Source organism: Plecotus auritus (assembly GCF_963455305.1).
Source record: "Plecotus auritus genome assembly, chromosome: 3".
Taxonomy (NCBI): Eukaryota; Metazoa; Chordata; class Mammalia; order Chiroptera; family Vespertilionidae; genus Plecotus; species Plecotus auritus.
This window is the reverse complement of record NC_137772.1, coordinates 184,244,278-184,265,493: the sequence shown is the minus strand read 5'-3', so window position 1 is coordinate 184,265,493 and position 21,216 is coordinate 184,244,278. Positions and strand designations below refer to the sequence as shown.

General features: G+C 38.0%; 1 protein-coding gene across 2 annotated transcripts in view; it reads left to right on the top strand.

Annotated features, from left to right (window-relative positions):
* CNTN1 (contactin 1) overlaps window positions 1-21,216 on the top strand; it is a 292,079-nt gene that overhangs the window by 251,769 nt on the left and 19,094 nt on the right. For both annotated transcript variants that reach the window (XM_080661300.1, XM_080661301.1), the window contains 5 exons: window positions 1,797-2,031; window positions 3,995-4,098; window positions 8,752-8,938; window positions 11,314-11,426; window positions 12,200-12,356. In XM_080661300.1, coding sequence (XP_080517426.1) covers window positions 1,797-2,031; window positions 3,995-4,098; window positions 8,752-8,938; window positions 11,314-11,426; window positions 12,200-12,356 — 796 coding nt within the window. The remainder of the gene's footprint in view (window positions 1-1,796; window positions 2,032-3,994; window positions 4,099-8,751; window positions 8,939-11,313; window positions 11,427-12,199; window positions 12,357-21,216) is intronic.

Here is a 21,216-nt window from a genome sequence, read left to right as displayed (position 1 = left end):
AGGCCTGAGAGTCATTAATTTTTTAAATATGTTTTTATGGATTTTAGAAAGAAGAGAGAAGGACACAGAGATAGAAACATCAATGAGAGATAAATATCAATCGGCTGCCTCCTGCAACACCCTACTGAGGTTTGAGCCTGAAATACAGGCATGTGCCCTGACAGAGGATCTAACTAGTGACCTCTTGATTCATGGGTCAATGCTCAACCACTGAGCCACACTGGCTGGAATTTTTGAAAGCTCCATAGGCGATCTGCTATACTTTTAATTGCATAAACTAAGTAGAGAACTAGCAATAAAAAAAATTTAAACTATTATGGTAATGTTAGGCTACACCTGATATACTCTAAAAATCTAAAATCACATTTTGTATATCCTTGGGGTCATGTTTCAGGATGTTTATAGTTAACTCCTGAGCAACATGGCTTTGAACTGCCCAAGTCCACTGGTATGCACAGTTTTTCAATAAATACAGTGAATGTATTTTTTCTTCCTTATGATTTTCTTAATAACATTTCTTTTCTCTAGCTCACTTTTTTAAAAAGAATACAATATAAAACATTCAAAATATGTATGAATCAATAGTTTGTTATTGGTAAGATTTCCAGTCAACAGTGACTATTCGTAGTTAAGTTTTTGGGGAGTCAAAAGTTACATGCATATATTTTACTAAACCAGCGGGTCAGCACCTCTGACCCCCATATTGTTTAAGGGTCAACTGTATACCATACAACCAGGTTCAACTTCTTCTACCCTTTGAACTTTATACATTTTTATGTATTCATGTTAAACATAGGTATATTCAAGCAGCTATGTTATATTTAATTTAAGAATTTTCCTTGAGACATTTTAAGTTGGATTTTCTGGTGAAAAAAAATTGTAAATATGCAATTTGCACATTTCCCTTATTGGCTAAAGATGACCAAATTATTAGTATTCTCTAGAATTAGCAATAAGCCAGTGTTTCCAAATAATGAAATGGCAGGGTCCACACAGACTTCTTTATTGGACAGTTGAAGAAACTCCGAGAGAATAAGGCAAAACAAAGCCCTTCCTTCAGCCCTGGAGTCAGACAGTCCCAAAGCCAGCCTCCTACCGACGAGAGCTATGTTAGCCCTTCCTCCTTTTGCCTTCGGTCTATTTTTCCTCTCGCCAGTGTCTGTTGTTTGATTACAAGGCAGATATTCCAGAGTTTCATTACTGTCTTTCAACTCTACAATTAATTTATTCATTCATTGAATAAATACTACTTGAGGTTTAGATCTAGGCACAATGGGTAGAGAGGTAATCCAACTGACAAAAGCTTTGCCCTCCTTAAAGCAGATAATAAGTAAAATACATGGAGTATGTCGTGATAGAGTTAAAGAGGAAAAAAATAAAGCAGAGAAGTGAGATATGGAGTATTATAGAAAGAGTGTGGAAATGGCCAATCCTCTGGCCAGGGAAAACAAGTAAGTGATTTTTTACCTCAAGAAAGTGAGGGAGGAGATCTTCTGACATAAGCAAGAGCATCCTAGGTACAAGGTAGAAGGAACTAAAAGTACAAAGGCCCAGAGTGGGACACCCTCCCACCCCAAGGAATGTTCCAAGAATAGCAGCCTTGGAAAGTGAATTCATCACATGTTTTACCCTAGAATTTTCAGACAGCCCTAACTTACAAACTAAGTATATGTTTTTTACAAAAAACATGCTTCCATGTGTATTATTATTATTAATAATTATTATTATTGGCATAGGATTTTTCCTTTTGTTAAATGTATTGCTTAAACCTATTTAATATTTCAATTTCTATTTAGCCTTTGTCAAGAGAATACCACTATGGCAACAATTTCGGTTACATAGTAGCATTTAAGCCATTTGATGGGGAAGAATGGAAAAAAGTTACGGTTACGAATCCAGATATTGGACGATATGTCCATAAAGATGAGACCATGCGGCCTTTCACTGCGTTTCAAGTCAAAGTCAAGGCCTTCAACAACAAAGGAGATGGACCATACAGCCTCATAGCAGTCATTAATTCAGCGCAAGACGGTAGGTAAAAATAAGACCTTACTAACACGACAAGGGGTGGAACCTAGTTCTCTGGTAGGCGTTTCATTTGCTGTCTTTTGGACCTTACTTATTAGGATATATTTTATAACACTATACATGTAGTAAATGATTATTATTTTAAGCCAAATTAAAATGTCAATTTCTCCACACCAATGACAAAAATGTTGCAAAATCTTTTTTTTTCTTTTTTTATCATGTTTATAGTAGTTAGGATATCTCCATGAAAATAGCTGGCTTAGACCCTTGTTCCTGGCCCTCTGATTATAATTTTACAATCAGAAATTCTCCATACTTGATTAGAAATTTAGTATGTCTGTGCATTCATGAGATTTCCTATTTAGAAATTCTTTAACATTTTTTTTGGTAAAATTTCCCTCCTTTTAAATAAATTTGTATAATTGCAGCACTTATATAACTTTTTGTTATTACAGTAGAGTGCTAGAATTTTATTAAAGGGAATCTATGCATAATTCTATGCTAAAGGAGTCAGAAAGCCAGTTGAAATTTTTTTCTTGAAAAGATAAAAATTTAGAAGTCTATTTAGGGATAAAAATACAAATACTGGCTCTAATTGATATGTACGTATTGAAATCATCTCATGATTTTTACTTCCAATACAAACATTTAAGGAAATCATATATATATATGTATGTGCGTCTGTATAAACACATATACTTCTTTAAGTTAGTTAACTAAACACATAGAAAGAACAAAAAACAGAAATTATTTAAGTTTATAATCAATTCAGGACTTTTTAGTCCTGAGTAAGACATTCTCTATGCTTGTTCTGATTCAGCAGAAATATAATGGCACAATGTTAATAGTTTAAATAGCATGAGTACACCTCACAGAGAAAATAAAAGTAGAAAGCATTTTTACGAGTTATGTTCCCACCCAACATCAATTTTTTATTGCTTTATTTGATGTTAAAGTAATCGGGCAAAAACCCATTCTTGTCATCTCTTTAGTCATGGCTATCTGTATTAAATACATTTCTCTCCTAAATGTTTCATGAGTCTCATAAAACCTGCATGTGCCGAAACTTGTATGTCTTCGTTTTACTGTTTTTTACTACTAAGAAATTAATCACAGTACTACATATTAATCTTGGTTTGGAAAGTTAACAGTCTTCTTATGCAGGACATTTTTAACATGAAAGAGGATTATGCTTTGTTAATAAAAGACAATAAAAATTGATCACTCCTGCTTAAAGTTTTCCTTAGGTTTTTTTTTTTTGTGTGTGTGTAAGTTTCATAAGGGATGTCAATTACTTTTTTCCTTTTTACTGAACAGAGGCTGATTTGATACATATTTGATTTGATGCCCAGATAAAAGATTAGGCTTATAAAAGTTTCCCCAATCCCATGAAGCAGTGGATGTCACAACTTGTTGAAAAGATCTTAAAAATAAAAAGTCTTAGCTGAAACATAAAAGAGAAAGAGGGCAGTATTGCTGTGTGTCTTTAGCTCATATAAATAGAAAGTATGAGAAACTTGAAAATTAATTCTAATGAACATCAAATTACATGTTTTTGATCATGTAGAGTTAATAAGCTAAATATAATGAATTTTAATTTGCATCCACAGGCTTTCTTAAGCAGGTTACTTGAAAGAAATTTAAAAAATAGTGTTGTTCTTGCTCACAGATATCAGAGAAATCCATGAAGCTTTTCATATTTTATAAAAGTGTCTGTGCATGTGTATATGTATGTGTAAATGTATGTCTACATTCACATTTGTGTATATGAATATCTGTGTGCATGTGTCACCGATGACCATAAAATAAACATTAGAAAAATAGAGAAAGAGGTAATAAAATTATTGGAATTATTTTATTTTGGAAATATTAAACCTATTTAAAATATTAAAATTCATATGGTACTTTATGAATTTTATATTATAGACATCTTATATGTGAATATAATGTTTACATCAAATTTCAGCTCCTAGTGAAGCCCCAACAGGAGTAGGTGTAAAAGTCCTGTCATCTTCTGAGATATCTGTTCATTGGGAGCACGTTGTAGAGAAAATAGTGGAAAGCTATCAGGTGAGTTCAATTTTTATCAAGCTAAATAAATATATCAATGTTTCATCTTCCCATGTTTTGTGTCCCATTGATGTACGTGGCAACTACCACTATACTTTTTGTGTTTAATATGTTGGGCATTTATAAGCTAATTGCTAAGAGTAAAGCAGAGGTTCCTATCTAGGAGAGATGTAGAGTCCTACGCGTTGACGAACAATTGGCCAAAATAAAATCTAATAGCACCCGTGGTTAAGACAAACATTCTCATAAAGGTGAGTTTTAAGTATTTTGGAAAGCATTTTGGTAATTTATAAAAGCATCCTTAAATTCTTCATCCTATTTGGCTCAGTAGTTCTATTTCCAAAGGAAAGAACTATAAAATACCCACTATGTGTCTCATATGTTACCTATGAAAACAGAAAATTGGTAACACACAAAATATCCTAAAGAAAATTTCCCTTGAGCTGATCTTAAAGGACCAATAGGTATCAGCCAGATAGAAAGGGAACTTGTTTTAGTCAAAGGGAGTAAAACCTGAAAAAATTGAAGCTACAACAATAGTTGGGGGTCTTTGATACTGAGCTAAAAATTAGACTTGATTGTGTAAGAAAAGTGCAGTCATCTTATATTTTTAAGCACAGTGAAAAGTAAGAAAAAATTGGCATCATCTTACCTTTGCAAATGAGCAAATGGATGCTAAAGAAATTCAATGACGTGCCTCAGTTAGCACTAATGAAAAACCTCACAGCAGTGTCTAAACTCAGAATATCTGATTCAAAGTTCAAGGCTTAATGTCAAACCACAGCCTTTTTTATGTTATACTCAGTTAGTGCCCCTCTGGAGCTACAGGCAGTAGCTGCCGGCCCCACCCCCACTCCAGACAGCTTGTTCTCTCAATTCTTGTTCTCCCCATCTTCATCTGTCCATGGAATATTTGTTTCATGAGGGCAGGCTTTTGTCTATTTTGTTCTCAGTGCCAGAACAGTGCTGGGCACATGGTAGGCACTAAATAAATATTCTCTGAGTGCTAACAGAAATACCGAAGTATGATCAAATAAAGTGTTATAACCTGGCTTTCTCAAAGCCATGATTCTGAAAGGTAACCACAAAACCCACCCACATTTTTAGTTATAAACTCACAAACTGACAGGAAGATTTTTCGTTTTCTTTTTTGGTACTGTAGGTTATGATTTGAGTCAATCGCAATGTGTCTTTAGTTAATCTTCGAAAGAGTTCAACTGAAGTTTAGAGAGTAGAATGATAGGCGTGGACTGAGAAGACCCAGTATTCATAACTTATTAAGCTGACAACTAGATTTACAGCTATTAGAAAAAAATGGGGGAAAAAAATTCACCAGATGTTACAAGCCCTTGTAACAAACAAGTCCAAGAGAAGACATCAGTATTTGGAGTTTGAATGCCATTTTGGACCATAGGATTTTTTTTTCCATTTATATTAGTACTAGTGGCCTGGTGTATGAAATTCGTGCGGGGGAGGGTGGTATGTCCCTCAGCCAGCCTGCACCCTCTTCAATCTGGGACCCCTCGGGGGATGTCTGACTGCTGGGGGATGTCCCTGTGGGATCAGGCATAAAATGGCAGTCGGACATCCCTCTCACAATCCGGGACTGCTGGCTCCTAACCGCTCACCTGCCTGCCTGCCTGATCTCCCCTAACCACTCTGCCTGCAGGCCTGCTCACCCCCAACTGCCCCCCCCAACTGGCCTGATCACCCCCAAATGCCCTCTCCTGCCGGCCTCATGGCCTCCAACTACCCTCCCCTGCTGACCTCATGGCCCCCTATTGCCCTCCCCTGCCAGCCTCATAGTCCCCAACAGCCCTTCCCTGCTGACCTCATGGCCCCCAACAGCCCTCCCCCGCCAGCCTGCTCGCCCCCAACTGTCCCCCCACTGGCCTGATTGGCCCCAAATGCCCTCCCCTGCCAGCCTCATGGTCACAACTGCCCTCCCCAGCTGGCCTCATGGCTCCCAACTGCCCTCCCCGGCTAGAGGCCCTCCGCAGCCGGGCGCAGAATGCTTGCCTCGTCGCCAGGGCAACGAGGCAAGCATTCTGTGCCCAGCCTAGCCAGAGGCCCCTCTCTCCGCGGCCGGGCACAGAATGCTTGCCTCGTCACCACGGCGATGATGCAAGCGTCCCCCCCGCCCCCCGCCCCCCAGCCACTTTGTTCCCGCTTCCCAGAGGCCCTCTATGGTCCGGGGTGGAACGCTTGCCTTGTTGCCACAGCAACAAAGCAAGCATTCCGCCAGGCCGCTCACGCTGCCTGCTCTCAGCAGCCGCCCCCCGGGACTAGGGGACTCCAGCGGGGCTGAGGGGACTGGGCACTGCCATCTTGTGGCTATGAGCACTGCCATCTTTGTGGCGGGGTGACGGTCAATTTGCATATTCCCTCTTTATTAGATAGGATTCCTTCCTAAGTAATAAAAAAAAGAAAGAACATATTATTTAATATATAACCCAATCATTTAGTCAAAGTGCTAGATGTATATTTTACTTTGTTAAAAACATGCCAGATGATTATATATTATCTTTGCCTAAGAATTGTATATTGACTGTTTTATAACTTCCAACAGGCAGAGTACAAAGGACATATGAGGTTAGAAGCAATACATTGGCATCAATGAATTCAGACAATAATCAGAATATAAACTTTTTAATTTGGAAATAAACATCAATTAGGATTCTTTCCTTTTGCATTGCCAAAATGCCCCACGGAATTTTGGATGCAATGGTAGAAATATTTTTTCACTCATTTTAGTGCATAGTATTTTTTAGAAATGGTTTTTGTTATATTAATTTAGTTTAAAAGCTTATCCTCTTAAACTGGATGGAATAAAATGTTATCATGGAATGTTGACTTCAAAATGTGGTACACATTCATTCAACAAGCATGCATGCAAAAATGGATGCACCCCAAGGATTTCAGTTTTGTTTGCTATAAAACAGAGTGAACACTGCCATCCTAAGTTTGTTGAAAAAATGATATACGTGGATGAGCCTATGCAGTGCCTGGCATTGTATTAGAAATGTAAATGTTCATTTTATTTCTTAGTCAAGCAGTGGAAGAAGCCTATGTATCACCTAGTTCAAATGTCCACTAAATGTAGGCCGTCTTCCTCCTTCTCAGATGAGTGTAGTCACTGCCTGAGCACTTCCGGCCCCAGGAAATGCATGCCTTCTCCAGGAGGGCACCATCCTTAGGAAGCCTTTTTTTTTTTTTTTTTTTTTTAAATATAGTTTATTGATTTTTTACAGAGAGGAAGGGAAAGGGATAGAGGGTTAGAAACATCAATGAGAGAGAAACATCGATCAGCTGCCTCCTGCACACTCCCTACTGGGTATGTGCACACAACCAAGGTACATGCCCTTGACTGGAATCGAACCTGGGACCCTTGAGTCCACAGGCCAATGCTCTATTCACTGAGCCAAACTGGTTAGGGTTAGGAAGCCTTTTCTCTGCCAACCAAGTTCTGCCTCTGGAGCCACTTGGTGCAATTCCAAGTCCTCGGCCCAGGCCATCCTCTTGGTCAGATGACAGAAATGTCAAAGAGATTCTATCAAAATACTGTGATCAGAAAATACTATTGTAAACAAAATAAAAAGACTGCAAAGGAAACCAATAAGCAATTAGTAGCTAGCTTTTGTTCTGAAATGTTCATTCTACACATAAATCTCACTTTGTTACCAGGTGAATTTGAGCCATCCAGTTCCATTTTATAATGGTTTCATATGTTTTATGTAAATGAAAAGTTCAGGATTATATAAATGTTAGATACTATTTGTAAGTCACTTTGGTTAATTTTGAAATTAAAATGCCATTGTTTTATAGACAGGGCATTTAAAATTTGTCAAATACTAGTATACTTATAAATGATTTTTCCTTTTACTTATAACTTAGATATAATTATAGATTTCTGACCAAGGAAACATCTTATTTAAAGAATGAAAATTGTAATTTATAGCTTTTACTTAAACTTTAAGAGAAAAGGAAGGTTGTCATTAATACTTTGGTTGGTAGCAGTAATCATTTCTAATCCCACCAGGGATAGAATTTTAAAAAATTATTTTAAAGGTAAATAACCTCTATATCTATTCAAGTTGTTAAGTGTAATATTTCTTTCATATCTGGCATCCATGCAGGTTCAAAATAAGTAATATATATTCATGCTACTGAAATGAGATAGCAGGAAGTTATTTCACTGGTGTGTTCTAGGCCACATAATGATTATTTTTGTCAAAAAAGGTTGTGTTACTGACAAACTGCTTTATCAATGGCTCATAACAAATTTGAAGTCATGTGAACAGAAATAAAGCAGGAAATCGATGATAAAAATTATTGTGGCAAATACCTCCACAGAAAGGTTTTACATTTTGAAGGTAAATATTATGCAGATATTTTTGTGGTTTTTGTTTTGTTTTTGTCATTGTAGCACTATTTAAAGCAATCACATGAGCCTTTGATTTGTCTTTGACAAGTTTAATCATCTGCATTGTAAGCCTTGCTATGGTCTAAGACAGATAGAAATGTAAATAGCACTAAGAAATATTTGAGAATATAATAATTGGCATCAATAGTGACAGAGTCAGCTGAAAAGAACTTCTCCCAATTTAAGTGTCTGCATTATGACAAACTGTTACTCAACTTGAATGCTTTTAGATTCGGTACTGGTCGGCTCACGACAAAGAAGCAGCTGCACACAGAGTTCAAGTCAACAGCCAAGAGTACTCGGCCAGGCTGGAGAACCTTCTGCCGGACACCCAGTACTCTGTGGACGTCAGGGCGTGCAATAGTGCCGGGTGTGGACCTCCCAGTGAGATGATTGAGACTTTCACCAAGAAAGCACGTGAGTCTGAACATTTGCATTTTAGACTTGTCAAAAACTAGCAATAGCTTTCAATACCATGAAGGTACATTGGAGAGAAATTTATTACCTAGCAGTCTTCGCACATTTGATTTTCTTTTTTTTTTTCATTAAAATTATACAAAAACTTTAAAGAAACATTGATAGTTCATGTCAATGATGAAAAAATATGGGGAATGCCTTTTATTCATTCATGTTCCATTTTAGAAATAAAATTATAGATCCTCCCTTTGAAACAACTCCCACAACATTTCCCACCATTAGATAACTAATTTTTATTCATTCTGTTATTATTTTAAACTTCATAGAAATACATCGACAGTATGAAACAAATCAAATTCTGCTTTTTTTTTCTTTGCGTTGACTTACAAACTTTCATCACTGCAGAGTGCAAATGCTGCAGCACTACATTTACTCCCTTATCACCACATGCTCTCATTGTTCATACAACAAGATTGCGTACCCTGTTCAGATATCTGCTCATTTTCATCTCTCTGACTTTACCTTGCTATCTCTTCCTTGAACCAAGTTGAATATATCAAATAGGAGAATTTATATTCAGGGAGTTTTGCAATTAATTGAAGATGTGATTAGCATTATAGTTTAAAAAAAAAACTTCTAAAAGAACATGTTGGTAAGAGTCAGACTTTGGTATCACACATGGGTTTTGGATCTGTTTCTGCCACTCAAAGAAATGTGTAATGATAAGACAAATTACTTCACATCTTTAAACCTCAGCTTTCAAATTTGTGAAAGGAACGTTTACTTCTTTGTTCTTTTTTCCCATTTATTTATTCATCAAAAGTATGCTAAGTGCCCTGTTCTAGGTGTTGAGGATACAGAAGACATCAAACTAGTCTTATAGTCTTTTCTCATGGGATTGCCAACTATTGGAAGGACAGAGAAAAACAAAACAAAAATAAAACTAAATATCTGACAAATAAATATGGTAATATCAGATGGTAGGATAATAAAGTGGATAAACAGATGATAAAACTGAAACTGATTTGGGCAAGAACCAATTTCCAATTGGGCCGTCAGGAGTGGCCTCTTTGAGAGATGCCATTGGTGCTTGGATATGAGTAATAATAAGGACCCACTATGTGAGTACTGGGGCTGCGGGAGGTGAGAGATAGTTTCAGGCAGAGGAAATAATGAGAGCAAAGACTTTAGGCAGGAAGAGCTTGATATGTTTTAAGTGTAGAAAGGCCAATGGGGCCAGGATATAAGTTCTGAGGTGAGAAGGGGAAGTATATTGGCATCAAAATATGAACGGCATTGTAGTAAGGAGTAAGGAGTTTGTTTTTCTTAAGTATAAGAAGCCATTGTAAGAGTTTAAAGCTGAGAGTAATACCTAATTAACATTTTTTGGAAGAAATCATTCTGGGTTCTAGATGGACAGTGGGTAGTGATGGATAAGAGTGTAAGCAGAATAGCTAATCAGGAGGTTACTTAAGTAGTTGAGGAAAGAAATGGTGGTGGACAGAACTAAGTAATAACAGAGAAATGGAACACTTTCTGCACTCAGCGTTGACAACTTGCTGCTTGTTTGGATGTTGACAATGAATGAAATGAAAAACTGAATAACTAGATTTTTGTTTGAGAAACTGGGGGTTTGATTGTGAAAGACTTCTAGAGAGGCACATCTGGAGGTACAGTACATCTTGATTTTATTACATTTGAGAAGACTTTGAAACATTAAAGTAGAGATCTGCAGTTGCACATATATGTTTAGAGTTTATGACAAAGATTAGAGATAGAATTGTGAATACATAGAGCTGTGGTTCCAGATGTAAGATATAGGGAAGATTCAGAGGGGAGAGAAGGGTGCCCAGGATCAGGTCCTACGTCATTCCAACATGTAAAAAATGAGCAGAGAATATGGAGCCAGCAAAGCATGGTAATGAGAAAGAGCAGCCAGAGAGGTAGGAGGCAGAAATAGACATTAAAGGATCATGAACTTAAGAAAAAAAATTAGATTCAAGACGGAATCAGAAGGTCAATTCTGTGAAATGCTTCAAAAATGTTAAATAAAAAAAGAATTTTAAAAGTGCCATTAAAATTCGCCCAGTGGTCATAATTGACAGCCTTGAGAGCAGCAATTTCATAAGATTGGTTCAAAAAGAAACTCAAGTGAAGGATGATGAGAGGATGACAAAAGTTATGTTATCTACCTCACAGGACCATGGGTTATAAAGTACTTAGCATAGTGCCTGGCATATAGGAAGCAATCATGGAAATTAGCTGTTGCTGTTGTCACATTATTAGCATCAGCATTATAATTCCTGACACAATGCAGCTTGCAGAACTGAAGCTGGAAATGGTGATGGTCAATTACACATTATTACTTTTCACAGCTCCAAGCCAGCCGCCAAGAATCATCAGTTCCATAAGGTCTGGTTCACGCTACATAATCACCTGGGATCATGTGGTCGCACTATCAAATGAATCTACAGTGACAGGATATAAGGTAGATAAAAGATTATTGGAGTGTTCCCTCACACAAGCTTCATTCTTACAAAGAGGACTGGTGTTTGGACTTTTTGCTGTTTCTGCAAAACCCATTGAGTTTTCTCATTCTAGCTGTGTAACAGAATCAGATGACACAGTGCTATGATAAATTTTGAAATGAGAAAAGGTCTTCAGTGCAGTCTAAGAAAATGATGCATCAAGTGAGCAAGATAAAATAACTGCTTTAAAATACAGAGTTGTTAGAATAATCATGCCTGAAGAACAGATACAGAAAGAAACCACTTTTGTTCGACAATGATTAAGATAGTTTCCCAGCACACAGAGAACTCTTTGATGTATTGAGTTGCCATCTATAAATGAACAAAAAGAGAAAAATATTATTTCTATATATTCTATATATCATACCCTATCACATTTTTCATGTATACTAAATGTAATAAATAATGTGAAAAACATTTTAAATTGTGAAGCAATTCTTTATACTACTTCAATATACTGAAAGAGCCCTCTTTTTGTACTACTTCTTTTAAAAAATACATTCTTCACTGTCTTTATTTTAGATCATCTAAAAAACTCACTTTCTCTTGGATAACCCTAAAATGTAGGTGAAATTGATTTATGTGAATGCAAAATAACATTAATTTCCCCAAAATTATTACATATAGCTACCTCAGGACTAATTTTATTAATAAAAGGGTAAGAATATTCTGGTTGGGACATTTACTCATTGCTACCACATTATTAATTTTACATATTTTGGGACTTTTTAAGGTACTCTATAGACCTGATGGCCAGCATGATGGCAAACTGTATTCAACTCATAAACACTCCATAGAAGTTCCAATCCCCAGAGATGGAGAGTATGTTGTGGAAGTGCGTGCACACAGTGATGGAGGAGATGGAGTGGTGTCTCAAGTCAAAATTTCAGGTAAGCCAGTCATTTAAGACCCATTTCAGTTGGTTACTTGTAAGTTTCTAGGCTACATGGATTACCAAGAGTAAAGGTAGGACTGATATTCACACCAATATGAGTGATTTGAAATGTCAAGGATGCCCTGAAGCTTGACATTTCTTTCCTTATGAGTCACAAAAGTAAATTTGCAACATACCACATACTTGTTGATTATTATCTAGGTGTAAAAGCATAACTAAAATACAATAATGTATTAAAATGAGACATAATACTAGAGCAATCCTATCTAATAAAAGAGTAATATGTAAATTTACCGTACCTCCACTACACCCACAAAGCCACGCCCACCAGCCAATCAGGAGCGAGTATGCAAATTAACCCAACCAAGATGGCTGTGGCCATGGAGTGAGCAGGAGGCTTGCGTTTCCCAGGCAATGGAGGAAGCCGAGCTTCCTACACACCCTCGCCAACCCAGGCCTCCACTCAAAGCTACAAAGTTTCAATTATAGAAGATAAATAAATCCCAGATACCAGGGCCTCTGCTTGGTTTGCCGGGGGGCATGGCCGGCCTGCAAACCACCACAGGCCCCTCGCCCAGGCCGCCCAACACCCCAAGGGAACCCCCATCCTGATCCAGGACACCATTCAGGGCAAACCAGCTGGCCCCCACCGGTGCACCAGGCCTCTATCCTATTTAATCCTATCTAATAAAAGAATAATATGCAAATTGACCATCACTCCAACACACAAGATGGCTGCCCCATGTGGTCAAAGATGGCTTCCCCCATGTGGACACAAGATGGCTGCCACAAGATGGCCAGCAGGGGAGGGCAGTTGGGAGGGACCAGGTATACAAGGGAGGGCAGTTGTGGGTGATCAGGCCTGCAGGGGAGGGAAGTTGGGAGGGACCAGGCCTGCAAGGGAGGGCAGTTGGGGGCAATCAAGCCTGCAAGGGAGGGCAGTTAGGGGTGACCAGGCCAGCAGAGGAGGGGAGTTGGGGGTGACCAGGCCTGCAGGGAAGGGCAGTTGGGGGGACCCAGGCCTACTTGGGAGAGCAGTTGGAGGGGGATCAGGCCTTCAGGGGAGGGCAGTTAGGGGTGACCAGGCCTGCAGGGGAAGGCAGTTAGGGGCAAACAGGCTGGCAGGGGAGCAGTTAGGCATCAATCAGGCTGGCAGGCAGAAGCAGTTAGAGGCCATTAGGAAGGCAGGCAGGCGAGCTGTTGGGAGCCAGCAGTCCTGGATTGTGAGAGGGATATCTGACTGTCCGTTTAGGCCAGATCCTTGTAGGACAGTCAGACATCCCTCAAGGGGTCCCAGATTTGAGAGGGTGCAGATTGGGCTGAGGGACACACTGGCCACCACCCCCTCCCATGCACAAATTTCGTGCACCAGGCCTCTAGTAGATAATAATGTCCAAACTTCTCTTATACCAAAAGGAAATTCACTGGACTATTGTTAATATTCTTCTAACCTCCATTTTCTTGTCTTACCCATATTAATATAGTAATAAAGTAAAAAGACAGTAAATGATTATTCCTTTATCATCTCCCTGTCTGCATATCTATTCTTTCTCTGAAAAAAATATTTTTCTCTCACGGCACTAGTTTATTGAAAATGCATATTTGAGTCAGTGATTTCTTCCCTTTGGAAGGATTTGTAGAACTCTATTATTTGTTTAAATTTTGATACTTTTTGTCACCCTGGATGGATAATGTAGCTTAATTATACAGAATAAAAATTGATGTTAATTTGAAAATTTTATGAGAAACTAAAATAATTGACTACAAAAAAGTTGGTGATTTATACCTAAATAATGAATATTTATGTATTAAACTAATAGAATGTCCTTTAATACAATGCCTTAGTTTTTAGTCTGACCATAATTGCATAAAGAAACTGTAGAATTAACATTAGGAAATATTATATATTTGGTGAATGGTACCTATCTAGAATTTTTAATAATTTGTATTTATTTGTAAATTACTTAAATTATTTTATAGTGACAAAAGCATGGAAATTTTAGATTTTCTTATAAATTTAAAAAATTTACATTTTAACTTTTTTAGTTTAGATATCATGTCATTTTATAAAATTTGGAAATTACAAAAATACATTGCTAGGTTAATGTTCATATGAGTTATGCTGTCCATTCATTCATTCAACAAATATTCATCAATAGCCCACAATGCATAGGTACAGTTTACATACATAAAATGTGCTACCACTTATATATTTACACATTCCTTTGAGTCCAGATTATAATCATCCCCACGGGCCCAACTGCAATTCTAAAATTTTTCTGGGCTGCTTATTTTCCCTTAGTCCATTCTCTATGCAGCAGCTGGAGGGAGTCAAATCATATCACCCTCCTCTCAGAAAGAAATGCTATAGAATAAAATCTAAATTTCTTACTGTGGCCTAGTGTGCCCTATACAATCTGGCCCCACCAAACTCTCTCACCTCAAGTAAATAATTTCTCCCCTGCTCCATTAACCTTCTTTCTCTGATTGAGCCTACCAACATTATTCCTACCTTGAAGCATCTGTGCTTGTTCTTGCTACTGTCTGGAATTCTCCGGATCTTGGCATGGCAGGCTCAATCTTGTCATTTTTGTTTGTGCTCAGATGTCACCTCCTCAGAGAAGGATTATATGGCCTTCAATGTAAGATCATCCCCTTCTCTAATTTTTTTGTCATATTGCATCACTGTTTTATGTTCTCCATAACATTTATAACTATTTAAAATTCTCTTATTCGTGTATATTTATATTGTTGACTGTCTTGAATGAAGAAGTTGTTACTTGAATGTAAGCTCCATGGGAACGAGCTCTTTTTTATTTTGTTTAGCCTTTGAATCCCCAGCACCTAGGGTACATATCTGACACAGAACAGTGTTTTAACAAATAACTTTTTTTTAAATATATTTTATTGATTTTTTACAGAGAGGAAGGAAGAAGGATAGATAGTCAGAAACATTGATGAGAGAGTAACATCGATCAGCTGCCTCTTGCACACCTCCTACTGGGGATGTGCCCGCAACCAAGTTACATGCCCTTGACCGGAATCGAACCCGGGACCTTTCAGTCCGCAGGCTGACGCTCTATCCACTGAGCCAAACCGGTTTTGGCTTAACAAATAATTTTTGAGTAAACTTATGATTTTTTTATAGAGTAGAATTTAGTTTAAAATAACTTGGGCAACTTAAACTATTTTTTAGATACCTAGAATGTAGATGCACTTCGCATTAGGCTCATGATTTGTATTGTGCCATGGGCTAATCCACAAGCTTGGTTCTTACAGAGAGTAAGACGTAATGTGAGAGATATCACAGAAAATTTATTGGACATGGTAATCTTTAACCCCACTTCTCTCTGACCCGAGCACTGTTATCTGCTGTCTTAATAAATTATTCCCTATGAGATGTTCATAGCTCACATCAAGGCATATGTAACACTGCAAATGTTTCATCATTAACATACTATCTCTAATAAGTTCTATATTTCCTATTAATAATCTTTTGTTTTTATACATACTTGTGAGCCTAATTAAGAAAAATGTGAAGATAGCCACAGTATTTTGATTATAAATTTTAATACGCTAATTTGACTTATTACAAATTCACTACAAATTTTACAATACAGATTGGTGAGTATTCTTGGTCATAAATATCCACAGAGAAACAACTATTTCAGTATTTATGTATGAATGTGCACATTTTGAACCTTTATTTTCCTTTTTAGTCTTAAACAAAGTACAGATATTTTAGTCAAATTAAGGGAGACTTTTAAGGACTTTTTTAGCATCTGGACTTGAGCAAGAAGTAGTCAACAGAAACCTTCAATGTAGAAAAAACATGAAAAGATATTTGTACTTGAAAATCACTTTGGTGATTGTGGAAAGTATATATGTAGGGGAGTAAGATGTAAGGAGATGAATTACAAGGTTATTATCATAGAATGATTAAAGATGATGATGGTCTGGCCTGGAAAGTGGGCAGTGGCGAAGTCTCGGGTGGGTTCTACAAAAGTAAGACATCTTACCATTTGATTTAAAGTTCCCATATATTCATTTTGTTGACTTTATGTCTTCTAATAAATCTGTAATTTATCCTGATGTTACCACAGATGATGGAGTCTAAACATTCAGCCTACTATTTTTGGTAACTCCAAGCTATTAAGTTAAACTATATAACCAAAGCCACTGACTTAAACACTGATGAAAAACATATTTTGTGTTTTCCCTTTGTCCTCTTCGGCCCAGTAGCAGAAGTAGAAGGGCTAGGAAACCATTTTTTTAGGTGGAACCGATAGATGTTTAATTCTATCACTCACATGTTCCTCTCTCCAGTGCCTAAGTAGAACAATATAAAGAAAACAAGGGGGTAGTTAAAATTGTTTATTTTTAATTCCTATGTTATTGGATTAAAATGCAATATTAACATAACTAATTTTGCAAATATCTCCTCTGTAAGAATTTTCAAAAACCAAAATTGTTTTTGAGTTTATAATATTGTACAACAGCCGAGATAGATGATAGATACATAGATAGATGATAGATAGATAGATAGATAGATGATAGATAGATGATAGATAGATAGATAGATAGATAGATAGATAGATAGATAGATAGATAGATAAATTAATATACATAGTAGTCTTAGGTAGGAACTAACCATACCACAAAAGTGGAGTACATATCTGGCATAAGTAGAACTTCTCCTGCAAAAATGATTAACACGAAATTCACTGCAGTGTTGCCTTGTGACTGGGCAGGGGGGAGAGGGCAACTGGGAAGAAGCTTATAGGGTGGTAACAATGTTCTGTCTTTGCCTGGCTGGTAAGTATACAGGTAGGCTGTTGTTCTTGTTATTTTTAATTATATTTTTAAATATGCTAACTTGCATGATTTATTTCAAACTTGTAAAAATTAAAAGGGAATTTAAAAAGTGAAGGACTAAAGGAAGGTATTGAATTTGGCATTTGAAAGGTCTATATTAGTTTGCTAGGGCTGCCATAACAAAGTACCACAGACTGGATGGTTTAAATAACTGAAATTTATTTTTTCACAATTCTGGATGCTGGAAGTCTGAGATCAAGTTGTCAGCAGGTTTCACTTCTTCTGTGGCCTCTCTCTTTGGCTTGTAGCTGGCTATCTTCTCTATGTGTCTTCATGTGGTCTTTCCTTTGTGTATATCTATGGCCTAATTTCCCTTTCCTATAAGAACACCAGTCATGTTGGATTAGAGCCCACCCTAATGATCTCATTTTAACTAAAGACTCTCTCTCTAAATCCAGTTATTCTAATATATTGGGCATTAGGGTTTCAACACATGAATTTTTGAGGGGACAAAATTCAGCTCATAACTCCTTGGTAATTTAAAGAGAAAAACGTCCATAAAATAGTGGAGTTAAAAGTCTTATTTCTTTAAGCAAACCTCATGGAGCTTAAATTCTAAAGGAAGGAGGCAAAATCAGTTAATCATTTTTGTAATGATGTAATAATGTAATATTTTGTCTGATAGGGACAATATCTGAGGGTAACTGAAGAAAGTGAAGCAGTAAAGCAGAGGAAGGTGTGTAAGGAGTGATGGAAAAGGACTAGGTAGGGCCCATGTTTTCAATAAGAGCGGCAGCAAAAGCCTGCTCTGATGAGATAACAGTGGGAAAGAGAATTCAATGAAGTGAAGGAATGGTCCATGTAGTTTATCTGAACGATGAGTTATTCCTACTAGAACAAATACCAGGTGCATGCTTAGATGTTCAAGAAACAGCTGGGTGACCAGTGTGACTGGGGCTGAGTAAGCGATGGGGAGAGTGGACACAATGAGGCTGGAGAGGTAGATGGGACCTGAATCTTAACAAGGTTTTTATAGGTCCTGGTTAAGGACTTTGGAGTTTTCTTTAAATGGGATGAGAGGCCATCCATCAAAACAGCTTAAGGTAGGAAGTGACATGATCAGGTTTATATTTTATAAGTGTTACTAGAGGCCCGGTGCACGAAATTCATACACGGGGAAGGGGGTGGCGTGTCCCTCAACCCAGCTTGCACGCTCTCCAATCTGGGACACCTCAAGGGATGTCTGATTGCCCGTTTAGGCCCAATCCCACCAGGATCAGGCCTAAACGGGCAGTCGGACATCCCTCTCACAATCCAAGACTGCTGGCTCCCAACAGCTCGCCTGCCTGCCTTCCTGATTGCCCCTAACCGCTTCTGCCTGCCAGCCTGATCACCCTGATCGATGCCTAACTGCTCCCCTACAGGCCCGATTGCCCCTAACTGCCCTCTCCTGCTGGCCCGGTAACCCCTAACTGCCCTCCCCTGCAGGCCTGGTCACCCCCAACTGCCCTCCCCTGCAGGTCTGGTCACCCCCAACTGCCCTCCCCTGCTGGCCTGATTGCCCACAACTGCCCTCCCCTGCAGGCCTGGTCACCCCCAACTGCCCTCCCCTGCAGGCCTGGGTCACCCCCCAACTGTCCTCCCCTGCAGGCCCAGTCGCCCCCAAACTGCCCTCCCTTGCAGGCCTGGTCCCTCCCAACTGCCCTCCCCTGCTGGCCTGATTGCCCACAACTGCCCTCCCCTGCCGGCTATCTTGTGGCTGCCATCTTGTGTCCACATAGGAGCAGCCATCTTTTAGCACATGGGGGCGGCCATCTTGTGTGTTGAAGTGATAGTCAATTTGCATATTACTCTTTTATTAGATAGGATTCTAGTTTTTCTTTGAAAGAAAGTAGGAATCTCATGAATGGTGGGGAAAATCTCTGTGGACCTCTGGAAACAGAGAGGGTAGTTAGAACACAAAAGGTGATAGTCAAGTAAAAGATGAAGTCAGCTTTGACTATTGTGGTCACAGTAGAAGAAATAAGAAAGTTATAGTCAGAATTTATTTGGAAGATGACCCAATAATGTTTTCTGATGATTTCATAAGGGATGTGAAAAAGTATTTGGCATGACTTGAATAATTTAGATTGTTCAACAGAATCATCTATTAAAATGGCCAACAGAATTATCTACTTTAACAGAATCATCTACTGAAAATAGATTATTGGAAAAGAAAAGTTAGAAGTTCAAATTTTGGCATGCTAGTTCATGCTATATCTATCCAAGTGAAGCCAGGTGGAGATAGATTTTTAAAAAATCATCTAGCAAAACTGAGAAACCAGCTGAGGTCAGATAAGAAATTTGTCAGAGAACCAGTTGGCATAATTATATAGCTATCTGCAACACATACCAGCCTGAGTACAGAAATGGAGATAGCAGATGGTTGTTAGTGTTGCCCAAAGTTGGCAAATTACATCATTAATAGAGTAGGAAACAAGGATTCATTACTTCTAGTTAAAGAATAATTTAAATTTATGAACATTGTGTATGTATTAGAATATTTTCAGCTGTCAGTAACAAACTCTCAATTCAGAATTGCCTGAGAGATAGGTGGCCTTGGACCTTAGTGAAATCAGTGTCTCAAAAATATAATTAAGGACCAGTTTCCCCCTCTTTCTTTACTTGGGAAGGCTCATAATCAGCTTCATTCCAGATTTGTCATTTTTGTGGTTGCAAGATGGCTGCAGCAATGCTGGTAATTATTGCATGCAGACCCAATGCTGTCCAAGGAAGAAGTTCTATTTTAAAACTTCCCAGAAGGCTCTCAGGAAATCTTCCCCATATTGTCCAGAATTGGGTCACAAGTCTATCCCTGAACTACTAAAATGGCATTTCTATGGTTATTCACGGTGATCAAGATTTACTGCTGAGCTGGGGGTGGGAAAGCCTTCCTTGAAAAGTGAACATCTGAACAAAATGGAAAGTGCTCTCTCTCTCTTCACCTTCTGGCACCCCCATAATGTAAATGTTGGTACACTTAAAGTTGTGCAGGAGCTCCTTATTCTATCTTCATATATTTTTATTCTTTTTGTTCTTCTGATTGGGTGTTCTTTGCTTCTTCATATTCCAAATCATTGATTTGATTCTAGGAATCATCTACTCTACTGTTGGATCCCTGTAAATTTTTCTTTATTTTAGTTAGTATATGCTTAATTTCTGACTGGTCCTTTTTCATGTCCTTAAAATTCTCACTAAGATCCTTGAAAGTCTCACTAAGTCCTTTGAAGCTCTCATTAAAATCCTTGGTCAACCGTATAACCATTTTGTTGAACTCTGTATCTAATAGTTTGTTTGCTTTCATTCCATTTAGGTTTTTTCCCCCCCGGAGATTTCTTCTGTTCTTTCATTTGTGTCATGTTTCTTTGTCTCTGCATTTTGGATGCTTCCCTGTGTTTGTTTCTATGTATTAGGTAGAGCTGATATGTATTCTGGAATTGGTCAATTGGCCTTGTGTAGTAGGTGTCTTGTAGGGCCCAGGGGCTCAACCTCCCCAGTCACCTGATCTGGGAACTCTAGCTGCGCCCTGTGTGGGCTGTGTGCACAATCTTGTTGTAGTTGAGCCTTGATTGCTGTTGGCATCACTTCAAGTGTGCCAACACTCCCATTATGGGGGTACCAGAAGGAGAAGAGATAGAGCAAGATATTGAAAACATATTAGAAGAAATAATGACAGAAAACTTCCCCTACTTGGTGAAAGAAATAGACTTACAAGTCCAGGAACCACAGATAGTCTCAAACAAGAGGAACCCAAAGAGGTCCACACCAAGACACATCATAATTAAAATGCCAAAGGTTAAAGACAAAGAGAAAATACTAAAATCAGCAAGAGAAACGCAGTTAGTTACCTACAAGGGTATGCCCATAAGACTGTCAGCTGATTTTTCAACAGGAACTTTGTAGACCATAAGGGACTGGCAAGAAATATTCAAAATAATGAATAGCAAAGATCTACAACCAAGAGTACTCTACCCAGCAAAGCTCTCATTTAGAATTGAAGG